Source organism: Microcaecilia unicolor, chromosome 3, assembly GCF_901765095.1.
Source record: "Microcaecilia unicolor chromosome 3, aMicUni1.1, whole genome shotgun sequence".
In the NCBI taxonomy this organism is placed as follows: domain Eukaryota; kingdom Metazoa; phylum Chordata; class Amphibia; order Gymnophiona; family Siphonopidae; genus Microcaecilia; species Microcaecilia unicolor.
Genome location: NC_044033.1, coordinates 472228374 through 472243596, shown reverse-complemented (window position 1 = coordinate 472243596; position 15223 = coordinate 472228374). Strand labels below are relative to the sequence as shown.

General features: G+C 42.5%; 1 protein-coding gene across 1 annotated transcript in view; it reads right to left on the bottom strand.

Annotated features, from left to right (window-relative positions):
• The window catches only part of ADGRB3 (adhesion G protein-coupled receptor B3), a 1672438-nt gene that overhangs the window by 1021622 nt on the left and 635593 nt on the right, over positions 1–15223 (bottom strand). The window contains exon 6 of the mRNA XM_030199002.1: positions 13124–13288. Within this exon, the coding sequence (XP_030054862.1) occupies positions 13124–13288 (165 nt within the window). The remainder of the gene's footprint in view (positions 1–13123; positions 13289–15223) is intronic.

Sequence of the window (15223 nt, the reverse complement as noted above, 5' to 3'; positions counted from 1 at the left end):
ATATACATCAATTTGCCATCCAGATGTTTGTAGCAGGTAAATTAGTGCTTGCAGTAGCCTGGAAAAAACCGAGTCTGCCGGACATCTCAATGGTATTGAGAAAATTGGAGTACATTCAACTGATGTCCAAGCTTACAGCCTTAAATAAAGGACGTTTGACTCAACATCAAAAGATATGGGAGCCTTATGTAAATTGGATGGCTACCACTGTAAAACCCTGAAGCCACATATTCTGTAGAAGAGGGTAATGGGGGAGGTGGGAGGGAGGGGGTTAAGGGGATTATGGCAGAAGACACATTATTGAGTTTGGTTAGAATTTGGCAATGTTGATGAGTTGATCAGTTAATGCAATTTGAAGAATTGTACTGTTTGAAATGTAGCATGTAAAACCTTGAAAATGCAAAATAAAGAACTTAAAAAAAAATCATATACCTCGTCTTTATGTGGTATCTACATGGAAACACACTGGAAATGTTCCAGCAGTTTCCACATAGGCTATGCAATTTGGGCAACTACTGCATGGCAGGTGAATCATTTTTCCACATATTTATAAAAGGACCCCTTAAGCTTCTAAGGGGTCCTTTTACTTAGGTGCACTAATGGACATTTAACACAAACACTAATGAATTAGTGCGCCTTAAGTGCCATGCAGCCCATAGGTATACAATGGGTGATGGTATGTGCTCCTCCTACATGGCCACACACACCACATCAATAACTGGTGTAAATCTTCATGACTACATGTTGCTGTTGAGTGTGTAACTGACAGTTTTCTAGAATCTGAATGCGTTAGTGCTAGGCATGCCTCTGACCAGCTCATGTTCCTTCCACATGCACGCTCTGCCTTTCAGTTGCATGCTCTAGCTTTTGCATTGTAAGTGCTTGATATTTAAATAAGTCTAACTGGGCAGGACAGGCTCTTGTTCAGTTAAATCCCACTCAGCACTAATTAGTGCCCAATTTATTAATTAAATTACATGTGCAGCTTTATAACCTACATGTGGAATTTTGTTCACTAATTGTGAAAACGATGCAAGATTATACAATTAGAGAGTATATGGTTAGTGTAGCAGCAGTCCCGGAAGTCATCCAGATCAGGGCCGCTCTTAGGCAGGAGCAACCGGTGCAGCCGCACAGGGCCTCACTCTCTCAGAGGCCCTGCGCTGCCGACTAGAGACCTGGCGCAGCTGCACAGGAATGGGGCAGATCAAGCACCGGATCTGATCCCTTGCCTCCCTGTAAGTCCGGTGCCCCCCCCCCCCCCCCAAAATAAACCTGCCACATGGGAGTTCCCAGCTGCCGGCTCTCGCTTTGCTTCCCCTCCACGGCTTTCCTGCCTTCGGCATGACATCATTGCAACATCACTGGGAATTCCAGCAATGATTGGTGGGGTCACTGTGCAAGGTGGCACTAAGGAAGGCTAGAATAAAGAAACGCTGTCGAGGAGAGCGGGTCTGACTCCTCTTTGGCGGTAGATGGTACAGCTCACAGAAGGCAGAAGAGCATGGGGGCAGAAAAAAGTAGTTGCAAAGGAAGAGACCCAGAACTAAACCAGCAATCAGCTTCTTTGCTGTGCCGACAGCGGTAACGGGAACAGGCTGTCTGGACCGTCGCCGATCTGGTCCTTCCTTCTGCAGCATTCCTCCTGCGCTTAAACAGGAAGTTGCATAAAGGCAGGATGCAACAGAAGGAAGGACTGGTTGGCCCAGATAGCCTGTTCCCATTACTTCTGCTGGCACCAGCAAAGAAATCAGGTTTTGGGAGCTGGGGGGGGGGGGGGGGGGGGAGAGGTGCTGCACTGGATCCATAGCTGGAGGAGAAGAAAGGAAACAGAGGGGGAAAGAGGGAACACAGAGCTGCTGGGCTATAAGGGGGAAGGGAAGATACAAGACAATAAGTGCTGGACCATAGGGGTGGAGGGGAAGGGAGGGTGGACAAGTAAATGCTGCATCATAAGGGAGAAGGGTGGGGAGTGGAGACAGGGATTTGATGGAACCCAATTTAGGGTGGATGGGAAGGGAGTGTGGGGAGAGGGAATTGTTGGATCATGGGGTGGAGGGGACAGGGAGAGCTGGGCCATAAGGGTGAAGGGGAAGGAGAGACAAAAAGGAAATGCTGGACTAGGGGTGGGCAAGGGAGAATTGCTGGAAATGGATGGAGAGAAGAGCAGGGAAGAGAGGTGAATTGCTGGACATAGATGGATGGAGGGGAGGAAAGGGGAGAAATGGTGGACATGGATGGAGGCGAAAGAGGAGACATGCTGGACATGGACGGAGGGTAAAGGAAGGTAGAGGAAGGAGATGCACATGGATGGAGGGGTGGGGAGAGAGAAGAATTGCTTGACATGGATAGAGGGGAGGAAAGAGAGAGTAAGTGAGATGAACATGGATGGAGGGGAGGAGAGAGGAGAAATTCTGGACATGGATGGAGAGGAGGGAAGAGAGAGGAAGGAGGTGCATTTGGATGGATGGGAGGTTGTAAATGCTGGACATTGATGCAAGGGATGGGAGAGAGGAGACATGCTAGACATGGATTGAGGGCAGAAAAGAAAAGAAGATGATGCACATAGATAGAGATGAGGGAAAGGGAATAGAGGAGAAAAACTGCACATGGGGGGAGAGAATACAGGCAAAAGCTGAATCCACTCTGTACCTTCTCCAGTCAAGTCCATGGAGGACACAGCTTTTACTTAGGGCAAGAAATGAAGAAGAAAGGAGGGGAGTAAAGAAATAAATGGACAAGAAGCCCTGGAAACGGACTTATGAGAACAGATAGGGAGCAGCAGAATCAGAGACTGGGACCAACATGATCAGAAAAACAAAGTCAGCAGACAACAAAGGTAGAAAAAAATTATTTTATTTTCATTTTAGTGTTTGGAATATGTCCAATTTGAGAGTTTACATCTGCTGTCTTATTTTGCACTGTATAGGAGGAAACATGTTTCTGTTTTCCTCACCTCCCTTTGCTGGCGGGGGGACCCCAACCCCCGCCAGCCGAAGTCTCCTTCCTTCCTTCCTTCCTTCGTTTGGTTTCTGATGTCCTGCACGCACGTACAACGTGCAGGACGTCAGACTCACAGAAACAACTTAGCTCACGCCTTGCTGCGTATAGCGTCTCTTCCCACAATACTGCTCTCCAACTTAGGATCTGATGCAATTCTACAGCTCGTGTCATGGCTTCATTCAGTTTCAGTGCTGTTCGGTGGGTCAGGAGGGGGTATAAAGTGGCTGTTGCCTGAACAAGGTAGTTTTACTCAAACTGCGACCGTCGCTGCTCTTACCTCATCCCCAGCTAATAGCAAAAGAGCTTGAAGTGAGCCTATAAGAAGTCTAGGCAGGTAAGGAGCTTTACTCATACTACCCCTCTCCTCAAGACCCTTCACTGGCTCCCTATCCGTTTTCGCATCCTGTTCAAACTTCTTCTACTAACCTATAAATGTACTCACTCTGCTGCTCCCCAGTATCTCTCCACACTCGTCCTTCCCTACACCCCTTCCCATGCACTCCGCTCCATGGATAAATCCTTCTTATCTGTTTCCTTCTCCACTACTGCCAACTCCAGACGTTGCGCCTTCTGTCTCGCTGCACCCTACGCCTGGAATAAACTTCCTGAGCCCCTACGTCTTGCCCCATCCTTGGCCACCTTTAAATCTAGACTGAAAGCCCTCCTCTTTAACATTGCTTTTGACTCGTAACCACTTGTAACCACTCGCCTCCACCTACCCTCCTCTCTTCCTTCCTGTTCACATTAATTGATTTGATTTGCTTACTTTATTTATTTTTTGTCTATTAGATTGTAAGCTCTTTGAGCAGGGACTGTCTTTCTTCTATGTTTGTGCAGTGCTGCGTACGCCTTGTAGCACTATAGAAATGCTAAATAGTAGTAGTAAATAGTAAGGAGCGAGCCGGTCACCTGGCTTCCTGCGTGCTGGAGCCATTATATAAATTTATTTCACTTGCAATATTTCCTTCTTTCTGTGAAACTGCAGCTTCTGATGTTATTCTGTTCAAGTATTCGCTTGAGGGTCTGGGTAAAACATGGAAGATCTGTAGGATATGGGTTTTTACCTTTTTCCGTTGCTTGTGAGCACGCGGAAGTGTATTAACGTTCCTCTCTCTCCGCCTTTCCCTCTGTTGTACAGTAGCACACTTAACTTTTACTATATGTGACTTCGGTGGGTCTAATGTTTTGGGGTTTTTTTCCCCCTGCTTAGAAAGCAGCATGGTGGAACTGATGTAATATTTATTGTATGCTTGTAAAAAGTTCCTTTACTCACTTCCTGCCTTTCAGTAGCTCGGGGTGGGGGTGGACCCACCTTTCGCCGCGCTGCTCTTTTAATAGTCACTGGTTTTGTTTCTTGTGTTATCTTGAATAGGAAGGGAGGGGGGAGCTTTTGTCGTCGTCTTCAGCGGGGGGTGGGGGTGTCAGCGGTGCCGGGGGGGGGGGGGTAAATGTGCCCCCTCACCTCGGATCTGGCCCCCCCTACCGTTGAAGTTCAGATATGCCCCTGATTGTGCTGCATACAGAATCTGGCTTCTTAGGATTTCAGGTTTACCTCTGTTCTGCATGTGTGACAGCAAGGCCAAGTGTCTGAATAGGGATCTGTTTGTTAGGTTCTGCGATTTTGATAACATATTTGTGTTCCAGATTTGGCAAGATTGTCTAATTCCTGGTCTGTGTGCTAATATTTTTTGTGTTTGGGTATACCGGAGATATGATTTTTTTTTTCATTATAAATCTGTTACAAGTTAATTTCCTTCTCCTATACTGGTGTAATATTTTCAGTGATGCCTGTTTATATGCGTCATAGCTGGTAAAAGGAGTGTGGCTACTGTGGGAGTGGCTATCGCCCCTAAGGTTGCCCATAATGAGTACCGGTACCTTTAAGTGTGGGTTGAGAATGAAAGAGAGGAAATGTTGGGGTAGAAGAGTGTAGGAAGGAAAAGGGAAGGGAGACGCTTGGCAGGGTGGAACCATATGGTAGACATCATCATGGTTCTCAGGGGAGATGAGTGATAAGAGGAGATGAGTACAGAGGGTAGAAGTGAGTCATCGGGGTTGGGGCTAGGCAGGGGAGGGGTTGGGGAGGGTCTAGGGAGAATTGGGGTGGGTGTGGCTAGCAAGAGGCTGGGGGGGGGGGGGGGGCACCAAACTGGTCTGCACAGGGCCCCACAATTGCTAAGACCGACCCTGATCCAGATAGTGACAATATTCAGTTTGCTATCCGGATCAGTTATCCAAATCACTTAAGAAATATAGAAGGTTGTTCTAAGTGAACTGGATAAGCTAATTGGACAGCAGACTGAGGGACCCTTTTACTAAACTGTGCTAAAAAGTGGCTAGCTCTATGACTAGTGCATAGGTTTCTTGTGTGCTGAGACCACTTTTAGCGCAGCTGTAAAATGACCACATTTTCCATTTCTTCAATTAATGGGCATGCACTAATTTCTAGGCGGTAAGTGCTCCCTCGCTAACCATATCCTAACCAGTTAGCGTATAGCGATGTAGCTGCACTAACCAATTAGCGCTGGGCACATCTACTCTATGCCTCCAAACATGCCACCAGCACTAAAAAAATAAAAGGTATTTTTTAGCATATGGGAAACATGTGTCCCGCAGTAGTGGATTTTAACCTGTGGTAAGCATGTGTTAGTGCTTACCGCAGCTTCATAAAAGGGCCCCTGAATATTGCCACTTTCTGATTAAGTTCCTGTACTAATCTCCTTATCTGGATATTCACCGTCAGCCACTATCCGGATAGTAGTGCTGATATTTTTTGACACTGCTTCCAGCATAAAAAAAAAAAAAACACCAACAAAAATAAACATTGGAGTGCAGGAGTGGCCTAGTGGTTAGAGCACAGGTCTTGACATCCAGTGGTGACTGGTTTAAATCCCACTTCTGCTCCTTGTGATTTTGGGCAAGTCACTTAACCCTCCATTGCCTCACTTAGATTGTGAGCCCTCCAGGGACAGGGAAATACCCAGTGTACCTAAATATAAGCAAAATCTAAACAAATTGACTGTGGTGGTGAATACTGAATACATTTCCAACTGAAAATGTACCTTTAGATCATTCGTTAATCATCAACACATGAAATGTTAAATCATTTATCTAAAGTAGTTTACAAAAAAGGAGCTTATGTCTAAATACCTTTGTGCTCTACTTTAAATATAAAATAATGTTAATAAATGGCACAAATGAACACAAAACACAAAAACACAAATGTACTATCAATAAAATATATGTGAAGTATGTATGTGCTCAGATCACTTCCACCTCACATAACAGACATGAGACAGAAAAAAGGAACCATCGCAGCACATCAACATTCCCTAAAAACCATTGTACGGAGTAACTGTAACTCTCAAACAACCAAAACATAACAATGAGGAATTTAACTGACCTGTTGGTTCATTTTGCTACATCATAAGAAAGAAACGACAATCCACCTGTTCGAAAACTTCTATAGCTAACAACATAAGCAAGTGATATCTCACCTCTACAAATCTATCTGATCAAAATTTGTTAGATAATCACATAAAATATTGTCCTACCTCCATCATCCTACCTCTACAAATCTACCTCAACAAACCTCTTCAGATAAATACATAAATTATAGCCATACCTTTCAGAACTACCCTCAAGCCATTCTATAGAAATCTAATAACAATCTTTGTCCTATCCATACCACAACGATAAACTTTTTTTAAACTCCCACCTAAAATGTAAATTGTAAGCCACTTTGAACCAAAACTTGTTTTTGGATAACAGTGGGATACAAGAACGCATACATAAATTAAATAAATAAATAAATAAATAAATAAATAAAAGAAATAAGAGGTTTCAACGGTAATATTTCTTGGTTTCAAATCATTCTCATGTTGTGCAATTTGCCACAAGAATGAAAGACAATCCTGTTTATTTATTAAAGATCAGTTTTTATAATAACTATTCTACCAGTTTAGTGGCTAAAGCGACTGTATGCCCATGTTCACTTACTTACATTGGGAAGAGTGCAATGTATTTGTATAAAAAGTATAAGAGAGCTTGTCATACAGTGCTTGGGAACTCCCATTGTGGTGTACTGTGTTGAATGTTAGCATCATGTTTCTGAGCTGAGATTAACCATTATAGATCAAAACTACTCTTCCCTCATGGTGAAATTTCTTCAAAGACAACAATGGTGGATTTTTCATCTAAATACTGTGGTGCTAGAAGGTCTGTGGGGGTAAAACTATCATCACGGGCTACCATTAAGATGGGCTACTTGAGCTCAAGTTGTGGTATTTTAACATAGGGTCTTATTGCATAAAATGAGACCCTGTGCTTAAACAGCACAACTTGTCCCCATAAATGTTGACATTGAATAATCAATCATTTTACATTTACAATTTTGTATTACAATGATTTGTGTTATTGTGTTATGAGAACATTGACAAAATAGTGGGATATGAGATACATGCTTTTGTAATGAGGTCTAAGTAAGGGGTGCAGTTAGTAGTTTATAAGACATTCATACACTGCCTCGAAGGCAGTTAATAAAACTTAATTAATACATTGAATAAATGGATGCTCAGAAGATCTATGTCATTTTAGGTCTGTGGCCAATAAGCTTATTTGGTAAATGAAAAAAAGAAGATATAAGTCTTGGCAAATCTGATTAGCTGACTGACCTCTAAAGCAGACATTCAGCTGTGGACTTTCCGCATTTTTAAGAGAGGTTTTTGAATATTTATTTGCACATTTGGAAGCACCTCTTTACAAAATCAATAGGAGGCAGATAATGATCTCCATCCAAGTATAAAAGCCAGTAATGAAAGATGGTTATTATAGATGCTGATGCCTTTGTTTCATCTTTAAAAATTGTTTAAGTTCATGTCCTGATATTTTTATATTGCTGTTTTGGCCTTTATAAAATGAGTCTTTTGAGAAATGTTATAGGTGCCCTATTAAAAAAAAAACCTCTACAGAGGGCAATTAGAAACACCCTCTTTGTGCGTAGGACAAGGTTTTAGTTGCAGAAATGGGTGTTACCACAAGCATGAGACAAAATTGTGGGGGAGAGTAGGGGTTAGTTCAGCTCCAAATAACTCTGGGGTTTTTATTAATTTAAACAGCTATTTCTGCAACTAAAACCTTGTCTTACCCACAAAGAGTGTGTTTCTAATTGCTCTCTGTAGAGGGGTTTTTTTTTTTTGTAATAGGGCACCTATAAAATTTCTCAAAAGGCACTTATTTTATGCTCATTTTATAAAGGCCAAAACAGTAATATAAAAATATCAGAACATGAACTTAAACAATTTTTTTTTAAAAATGAACCAAAGTCATCAGCATCTATAAGCAACTAGGGGCAGCTAATCAGGGAGCAGAGATTAGGGTGAGAAGCAGCAGTTCTTCTGTTTCAGGCAGTGGTTTAAGGTGTTAGCTGTGAATGCCAAGAATCTGTTAATTATTTGTCAATGGCTATTAAGTTTCAGCTTACCTGCAGGGAATTTTGCAGTTGGTATTGGGGTTTTGAGGTTTGGTCTGGGTCTATGGGGATTTGGATTTCAATGTTCCTTTCTGCCAGTCACCTATGAGGGTTTTAGTTTGTCTTGCTGTGGCTTTCAATGCAGGCTGGCTAGTTGTGAGCTGTGTTGATGGAAGTCAGAGTGGACTTTTTAAGTGATGAGCTATTTTTCACTTAGGTGGCTAAGGGATTCTAGTGTCTGCCAATTTTGTTTTCAGTAGAAGATGAGTTTTGATTTTTTCTTGCTATAATTTTTGGGTTTTCTCTGAAAGGGATTATTTTGTTTAGGACAGTTTTTTTGAGGGTTTGAAGTAGTAGAAACATAGAAACATGATGGCAGATAAACGCCATATGACCCATCCAGTCTATCCATCCTCTGTAACCCCTAATTCTTCCTGTTCCTAAGCAATCCCACATGCTTATCCCATGCCTTTTTAAATTCTGGAACGGTCCTCGACTCCACCACCCCCACCAGGAGGCCATTCCACGTCTCCACCACCCTTTCTGTGAAATAATACTTCCTTAGGTTACTCCTAAGCCTATTCCCTCTTAACTTTGTCATATGCCCCCTCATTCCAGAGCTCTCCTGGATGAGAAAGAAGAAAATAAATTAGATGATCAGCAAGATAGCATGGGGTATGAGCAAATATACCTTTGTGACCCAAAAAGAGATGTTTTGAATTTTATACAGGCATAGCCTGTAACAACAAAGGACAGACACTGAATGTTGTGTAGCAATTTGACTAGTGGATTGCACTAACTGAAGATATTTGAAATAATTTTAACAGATGCCATTACATAATGTATTGTAACAATCAAGTTTCTTGCAGAAACAGGAAACAAGGGCGGGACCAGAGCTGAGAGAGAAGGGAAAACAACTAAGCACCGAGCCGAGCCTGCATGCTTTTTACCACTGCTGTCGACCTAACCCCGACGAGGTAAAATAGATGACTTTTAAAATTTGGAGAGAGGGGGCCTGAAACTTGATGAGAGGAGGGAGGAGGGGGAGAGGGAATGAACTTCCAGTGGGTGAAATATTGGGGGTGCTCGAGCACCCATAGCACCCACGGAGTCGGCGCCTATGCAAAGTAGTGCATTTAAAACATACCGGAGAAAATATTTCTTCACTCAACATGTAATTAAACTCCGGAATTCATTGCCAGAGAATGTGGTAAAAGCAGTTAGTTTAGTAGGGTTTAAAAAAGATTTCGATAATTTTCTCGAAGAAAAGTCCATAAGCCGTTATTAAGATGGACTTAGGAAAATCCACTGCTAATCTCTAGGATAAGCAACATAAAATCTGTTTTACTGTTTTGAGATCTTACCAAGTTGGAAGTTGTTGGGTTATATTGTAAATACTAGTAAAAAAGGCCCGTTTCTGACAAAAATGAAATGGGCGCTAGCAAGGTTTTCCTCTGCTCCCCTGCAGTCACCCATGTCCAGCAACCCTCCTCTCCCCCTGCAGCCACCCATGTCCAGCGACCCTCCTCTCCCCCTGCGCCCACTGCAGACACCCATGTCCAGCGAACCTCCTCTCTCCCCTGCCCCCTCCTGCCACCCATGTCCAGTGACCCTCCTCTCTTCCCTGCCCCCCCTGCAGCCACCCATGTCCAGCGACCCTCCTCTCTCCCCTGCCCCTCCACAGCCACCCATGTCCATTGACCCTCCTCTCTCCCCTGCCCCCCCTAGCCACCCATGTCCATTGACCCTCCTCTCTCCCCTGCCCCCCCTCCAGCCACCCATGTCCAGTTACCCTCCTCTGGACATGGATCAGCTGTGAGGCATGATTTGTTCCCCCCAGGTTCTGAAGTTGGCATCATAATGGCTACGGTGATGTCAGCCTGATCTACGGAGCCTAGCAGACCAACTAAGAATGAGCCACGGTCCCAGGCAGCAAGTCAAAATGTTGGAGGTGAGAATTATTATATAGGATGACCAGGAGAGACTTGTCAAGGTCTGTGGTATTTTCTGTATTGGTTGTATTTTATTGTAAAATAGGGTTTTAGGAACCCTACTGGTTCTTTCTTGGTTAAAACATGGTTATTCTCACCCCTCAGTGATCGTTTGTATCTTGCATTAGTTAATTGGACATGATACACTGTGGATATTATTTGATGCATTGCTAGGGATGTATATCTCCTTATGATGTAGCATTATTTTAGGTGGCTTTTTTGGTGTAATCTGTATTGGTGAATTAGTTGCTGCTTCAAAAAAGAAGAGGGTCAATTCTGAATGGACCAAGTTTTTTGTTTTGTAATGATGAATTGTTAACTATGGATTGTCTGGGCCTTTAATGGCCTGATGGGGTCCATCTCTTGGATATAGGTTAGATATTTATTAGAGCTGTTTTCGGGATATTTTGGACCTTAAAGGGCAAGGTTTCAACATTGCAGCTGATACGAGGGAATGGAAAACTAGAGAGTTGCTGTCTTTGCTTGTGACAGACTTGGGTATATAAACCCATTAATTCCAGCCTAGGGATGAGTACATTCAAATGTTGGATAAAGAGCACCTACTCCTTCCTGGCATTACTGCTGAGGAGTTGGAGAGCTTTCTCTGAATAATTAGTAAGGCCTATGACTTGAACTACCTGACATCACTGCTTGAGTAGTGAATGGCCTAGCTATACAACTGATGTGCTCACTTTAGCTTTGGAAATCATCATCTAACTGGGTGGCCATAGGCAGCAGAAGAAAATTGGCAGCAGATGACAATTCATGTATAAGTTTAAGTGCCATATTAGCAAAGTGTTTATAGTACAATTTGCTAGGCTGTAAAGGGAGTGTACCTGTTTGATTGTATAATTTATTGTTCTACTTAAGATTATTATTGTATGCCTGGAATAGACTTCCTGAGCCGGTATGTCAAGCTTCATCTCTGGCCGTCTTCAAATCTAAGCTAAAAGCCCACCTTTTGATGCTGCTTTTAACTCCTAACCCTTATTCACTTGTTCAGAACCCTTATTTTATCATCCTCACTTTAATATTCCCTTATCTCTTGTTTGTCCTGTTTGTCTGTCTTAATTAGATTGTAAGCTCTGTCGAGCAGGGACTGTCTCTTCATGTTCAAGTGTACAGCGCTGCATACGTCTAGTAGCGCTTTAGAAATGATAAGTAGTAGTAGTAGTAGTAATGGCTCCTAAGCAGCAGCAGAATATGGAGGATATTGCCGGGGATTTTCAGTACCACATGGTGAAGGGACAGCAGAACACGGTGGTGATGAGTGTTTTGGGTCAGCGTCGGGGGAATCAGGGCTTTGTTGTGGGTGGGTGTTTGTAGGGTTCATAGAGTATCCACTTCTTTAGTTCAGTCACAACCTGGAAATCCTGTCAGGTCTGCTGTTTCAAAATCCAAGAAGTGAGTGTGGGCTGGTGAGGATTCAGTGATAATGATAAAGAGGATGGGACGACTTCCGTATGAGGAAAGGCTAAAGTGGCTAGGGAGCTCATTTTCAAAGCACTTAGACTTACAAAGATCCATAAGTTACTATTAAACTTTGTAAGGCTAAGTGCTTTGAAAATATGCCTCCACGGCTCTTTAGCTTGGAGAAAAGATGGCAGAGATATGATAGAGGTCTATAAAATAATGAACAGATTGGAGCAGGTAGACATGAATCACTTGTTTACTCTTTCCAAAAATACTAGGACTAGGGGGCACACAATGAAGCTACAAAGTAGTAAATTTAAAACAAATCGGAGAAAATATTTCTTCACTCAATGTGTAATTAAACTCTGGAATTCGTTGCCAGAAAATGTAGTAAAAGCAGTTAGCTTAGCAGGGTTTTAAAAACGTTTGGATATCTTCCTAAAAGAAAAGTCCACAAGCCATTATTAAAATGGCCTTGGGGAAAATCCACTGCTTATTTGTAGGATAAGCAGCATAAAATGTATTGTACTGTTTTAGAATCTTGCCAGGTACTTGTAACCTAGATTGGACACTGTTGGAAACAGGATGCTGGGCTTGATGGACCTTCGGTCTGTCCCAGTATGGCCATACTTATGTACTTATGACTGTACAAAATTCCTAGTAGACCCATGCTTTGTTAGTCACATCCAGAGATCAGTGATGACTTTCTCAAGTCTACATGGCTGATAATTGTTTAAGGAGTTCTCCTCCAGGAACTTGTTTTCTAAACACATTTTAATCCCAGCTATGCTAACTGCCTTGACCACTTCCTCTGGCAACAAATTCCATCTCTTGATAGTGCATTAAGAAGAAAAATAATTTCTTAGTTTCTTTAAATGTACTGTCTATTATTTTCATGAAGTGTCTCATAGTCATTACTGTTTGAAAGGGTAAACAACCTGTCCCTATTTAACTGTAATGTACACTGCCTTGAGTGGATTCCTTCAAAAAGGTGTTAAATAAATCCTAATAAATAAATAAAATAAAAAAATAAACTGTTCCACCCACCTCTGGATTGTATAGAGATTTATCATATCTCCTCTCAGCCATCTCTACTCCAAGCTGTATCCAACTCCTTATTCTTTTGGAATGCTGCCTCCTTTCTTGCAGCTTTTACAGTGATCATAATGTTGCATATTTACGTATTATTTTTATATGTATTTATTTATTTTATTTAAGAATAAATCTACTGCCTTTTCTTTCTCACCAGGACATCTGAGTTCATTGCATCTTCTGACTTCTTCACCAGTTCCTTCACACTGCTGGCCTGTCACAGAGGCACCTTGGCAAATACGTGTCCGTCTTTCCCAACCACCATCACATGACTTGGAACATCCACTCCAGTGACCCCATTGGTTCCATTGTCCATTTGCTGTAAGACAAAATATCACAGTTAGAGCTTCTCTAGTTAATTATGCAAAAAAAATACCCTTGAATTCTGTAAATGTCGCTAAACATTGCTGTGCAAACTTGGGCATGTGCCCAATTCGAACATGCAATTTAATTGAATAAAAAGCCAATTAGTGTCAATAATTGAGATTTTAACAAGCAATTTTGGTGCTAATTGTATTTAATTAAAAATTTACACATGTAAATTTAGGCACAGGATCCATGCATAAAATGTATGCGTGGGTCCAAAAAGGAGGGACTGAAATGGGAGGGTCATGGGCAAATTAGGAGCATTCCTTTAATATATGTGTGTGTTATAGAAAAAAGGGGATCTGTGCCTAATTTGTTACATTTGTACCCTGTGCTTTCCCACTCATGGTAGACTCAATGTGGCAATGGAGAGTTAAGTGACTTGCCCAGAGTCACAAGGAGCTGCCTGAAGTGGGAATCAAACTCAGTTCCTCAGTTTCCCAGAACCAAAGTCCACCACCCTAACCACTAGGCCACTCCTCCACTCCTGGAGGTGCAGAGATTTACACTAAGGATTCATTGATGTAAATGGTCGCACCTATATGTAGTTGTGGTTCCCTGCCCTAAGCACTATTCTATAAATGACACCTAACTTTAAGCGCCATTTATAGAATAGCGGTAGGTGCTATTTTCTTCAGCACCAATTTTTTAGGTGCCATTTTTAGAATGCAATTCTTAATTTCTACATTACAGTATATATACCTGCTAAGTAAACTCTTTGCATCAAGGGTCTACATCAGATGCATTGTGCAGAAGCAGCACTGTATCACAATATTCTTCATTCTGTTTGGAAATCTTAAATTGTGCTATTCCATACACAAACAATGATGATAAAAAAAAGTGTGTAAACATAAAAACACAACAAAATGGAATCAGTTCAAACTGAATATCAAATAGACTTTAATGTTCAATCTATCAACAAGCATTTGTGGCACAGCTGAAAAGACTCGACATGGCTGTGTTTCGGCAAACAATGCCTGTGTCAGGAGTCTCACATTCAATCTGGGAGAAACAGAACACAATGACAAGTCATTCTCAGGCTCATGTTTAGAAAAATGATGTGGCATTGTTTGCTGAAACATGGCAATGCGCAGTCACTGCACAGCCTGATGCTGACTGAATATTGGAAGGAATGTGTCCCCCCTTCCTCTGAAGACACCTCAAACACCTCCTTCCTAAGGCACCCTTGAAATTTGCCCCCACCCCGAGCTCCTTTAAACACATCTCCCCCTCCTGGATTCCCTTTCTACCCTCAGAAGAGCCTCCTTTGCCCCCAATTCCTTTCATCTTTCTGTAGACCTCCCTGGGCCTACCTGGTCAAATTTCTGGTGCTTAGTGGGTTCAGAGCAAAAGTGATCCTCAGTTATTCCTTTTCATGAAGGTGCTGACAACCCCCAGAGCTATTTCTATGGGGTAAGAAGGCTTTTCAGGAGGTATGTGTTTGAGAGGACCTTAGGGAGAGGGAAGGGGATGAGTTCAGGAAGATATGTCTGGGGTGTTTCAGATGGGGAATGTGTTCAGAAGTGGGCCTTTGGGAAGGGAAAATGTGTTCAGAAATGCCTTTAGGAGAAAGAGAAGAACATTGTTTGGGGGGGGGGGGGGGGGGGGGGGGGGGGGGGGGGGGTTATGCACCAGCCCCCTTTAAGATACAGTCCAGGAGCATTGGGCCAAAGGTTAGTGACTCAATGCTCCCATGAAGGAGAAATAATGCTATCTTAGGGCTAGCATTTTCTTTTCTAGGAAAACTTCAATGAGGTGATCAACCCTGATATTCAGCAGCACTTAATCAGATAGTGAGGATGAATATTGTCTCTAACCAGCCATTTCTTAACTGGCTAGAATAGGGGCAGTGTATATGTAGAGCTACCACTTAGCTGATTAGTGAAAA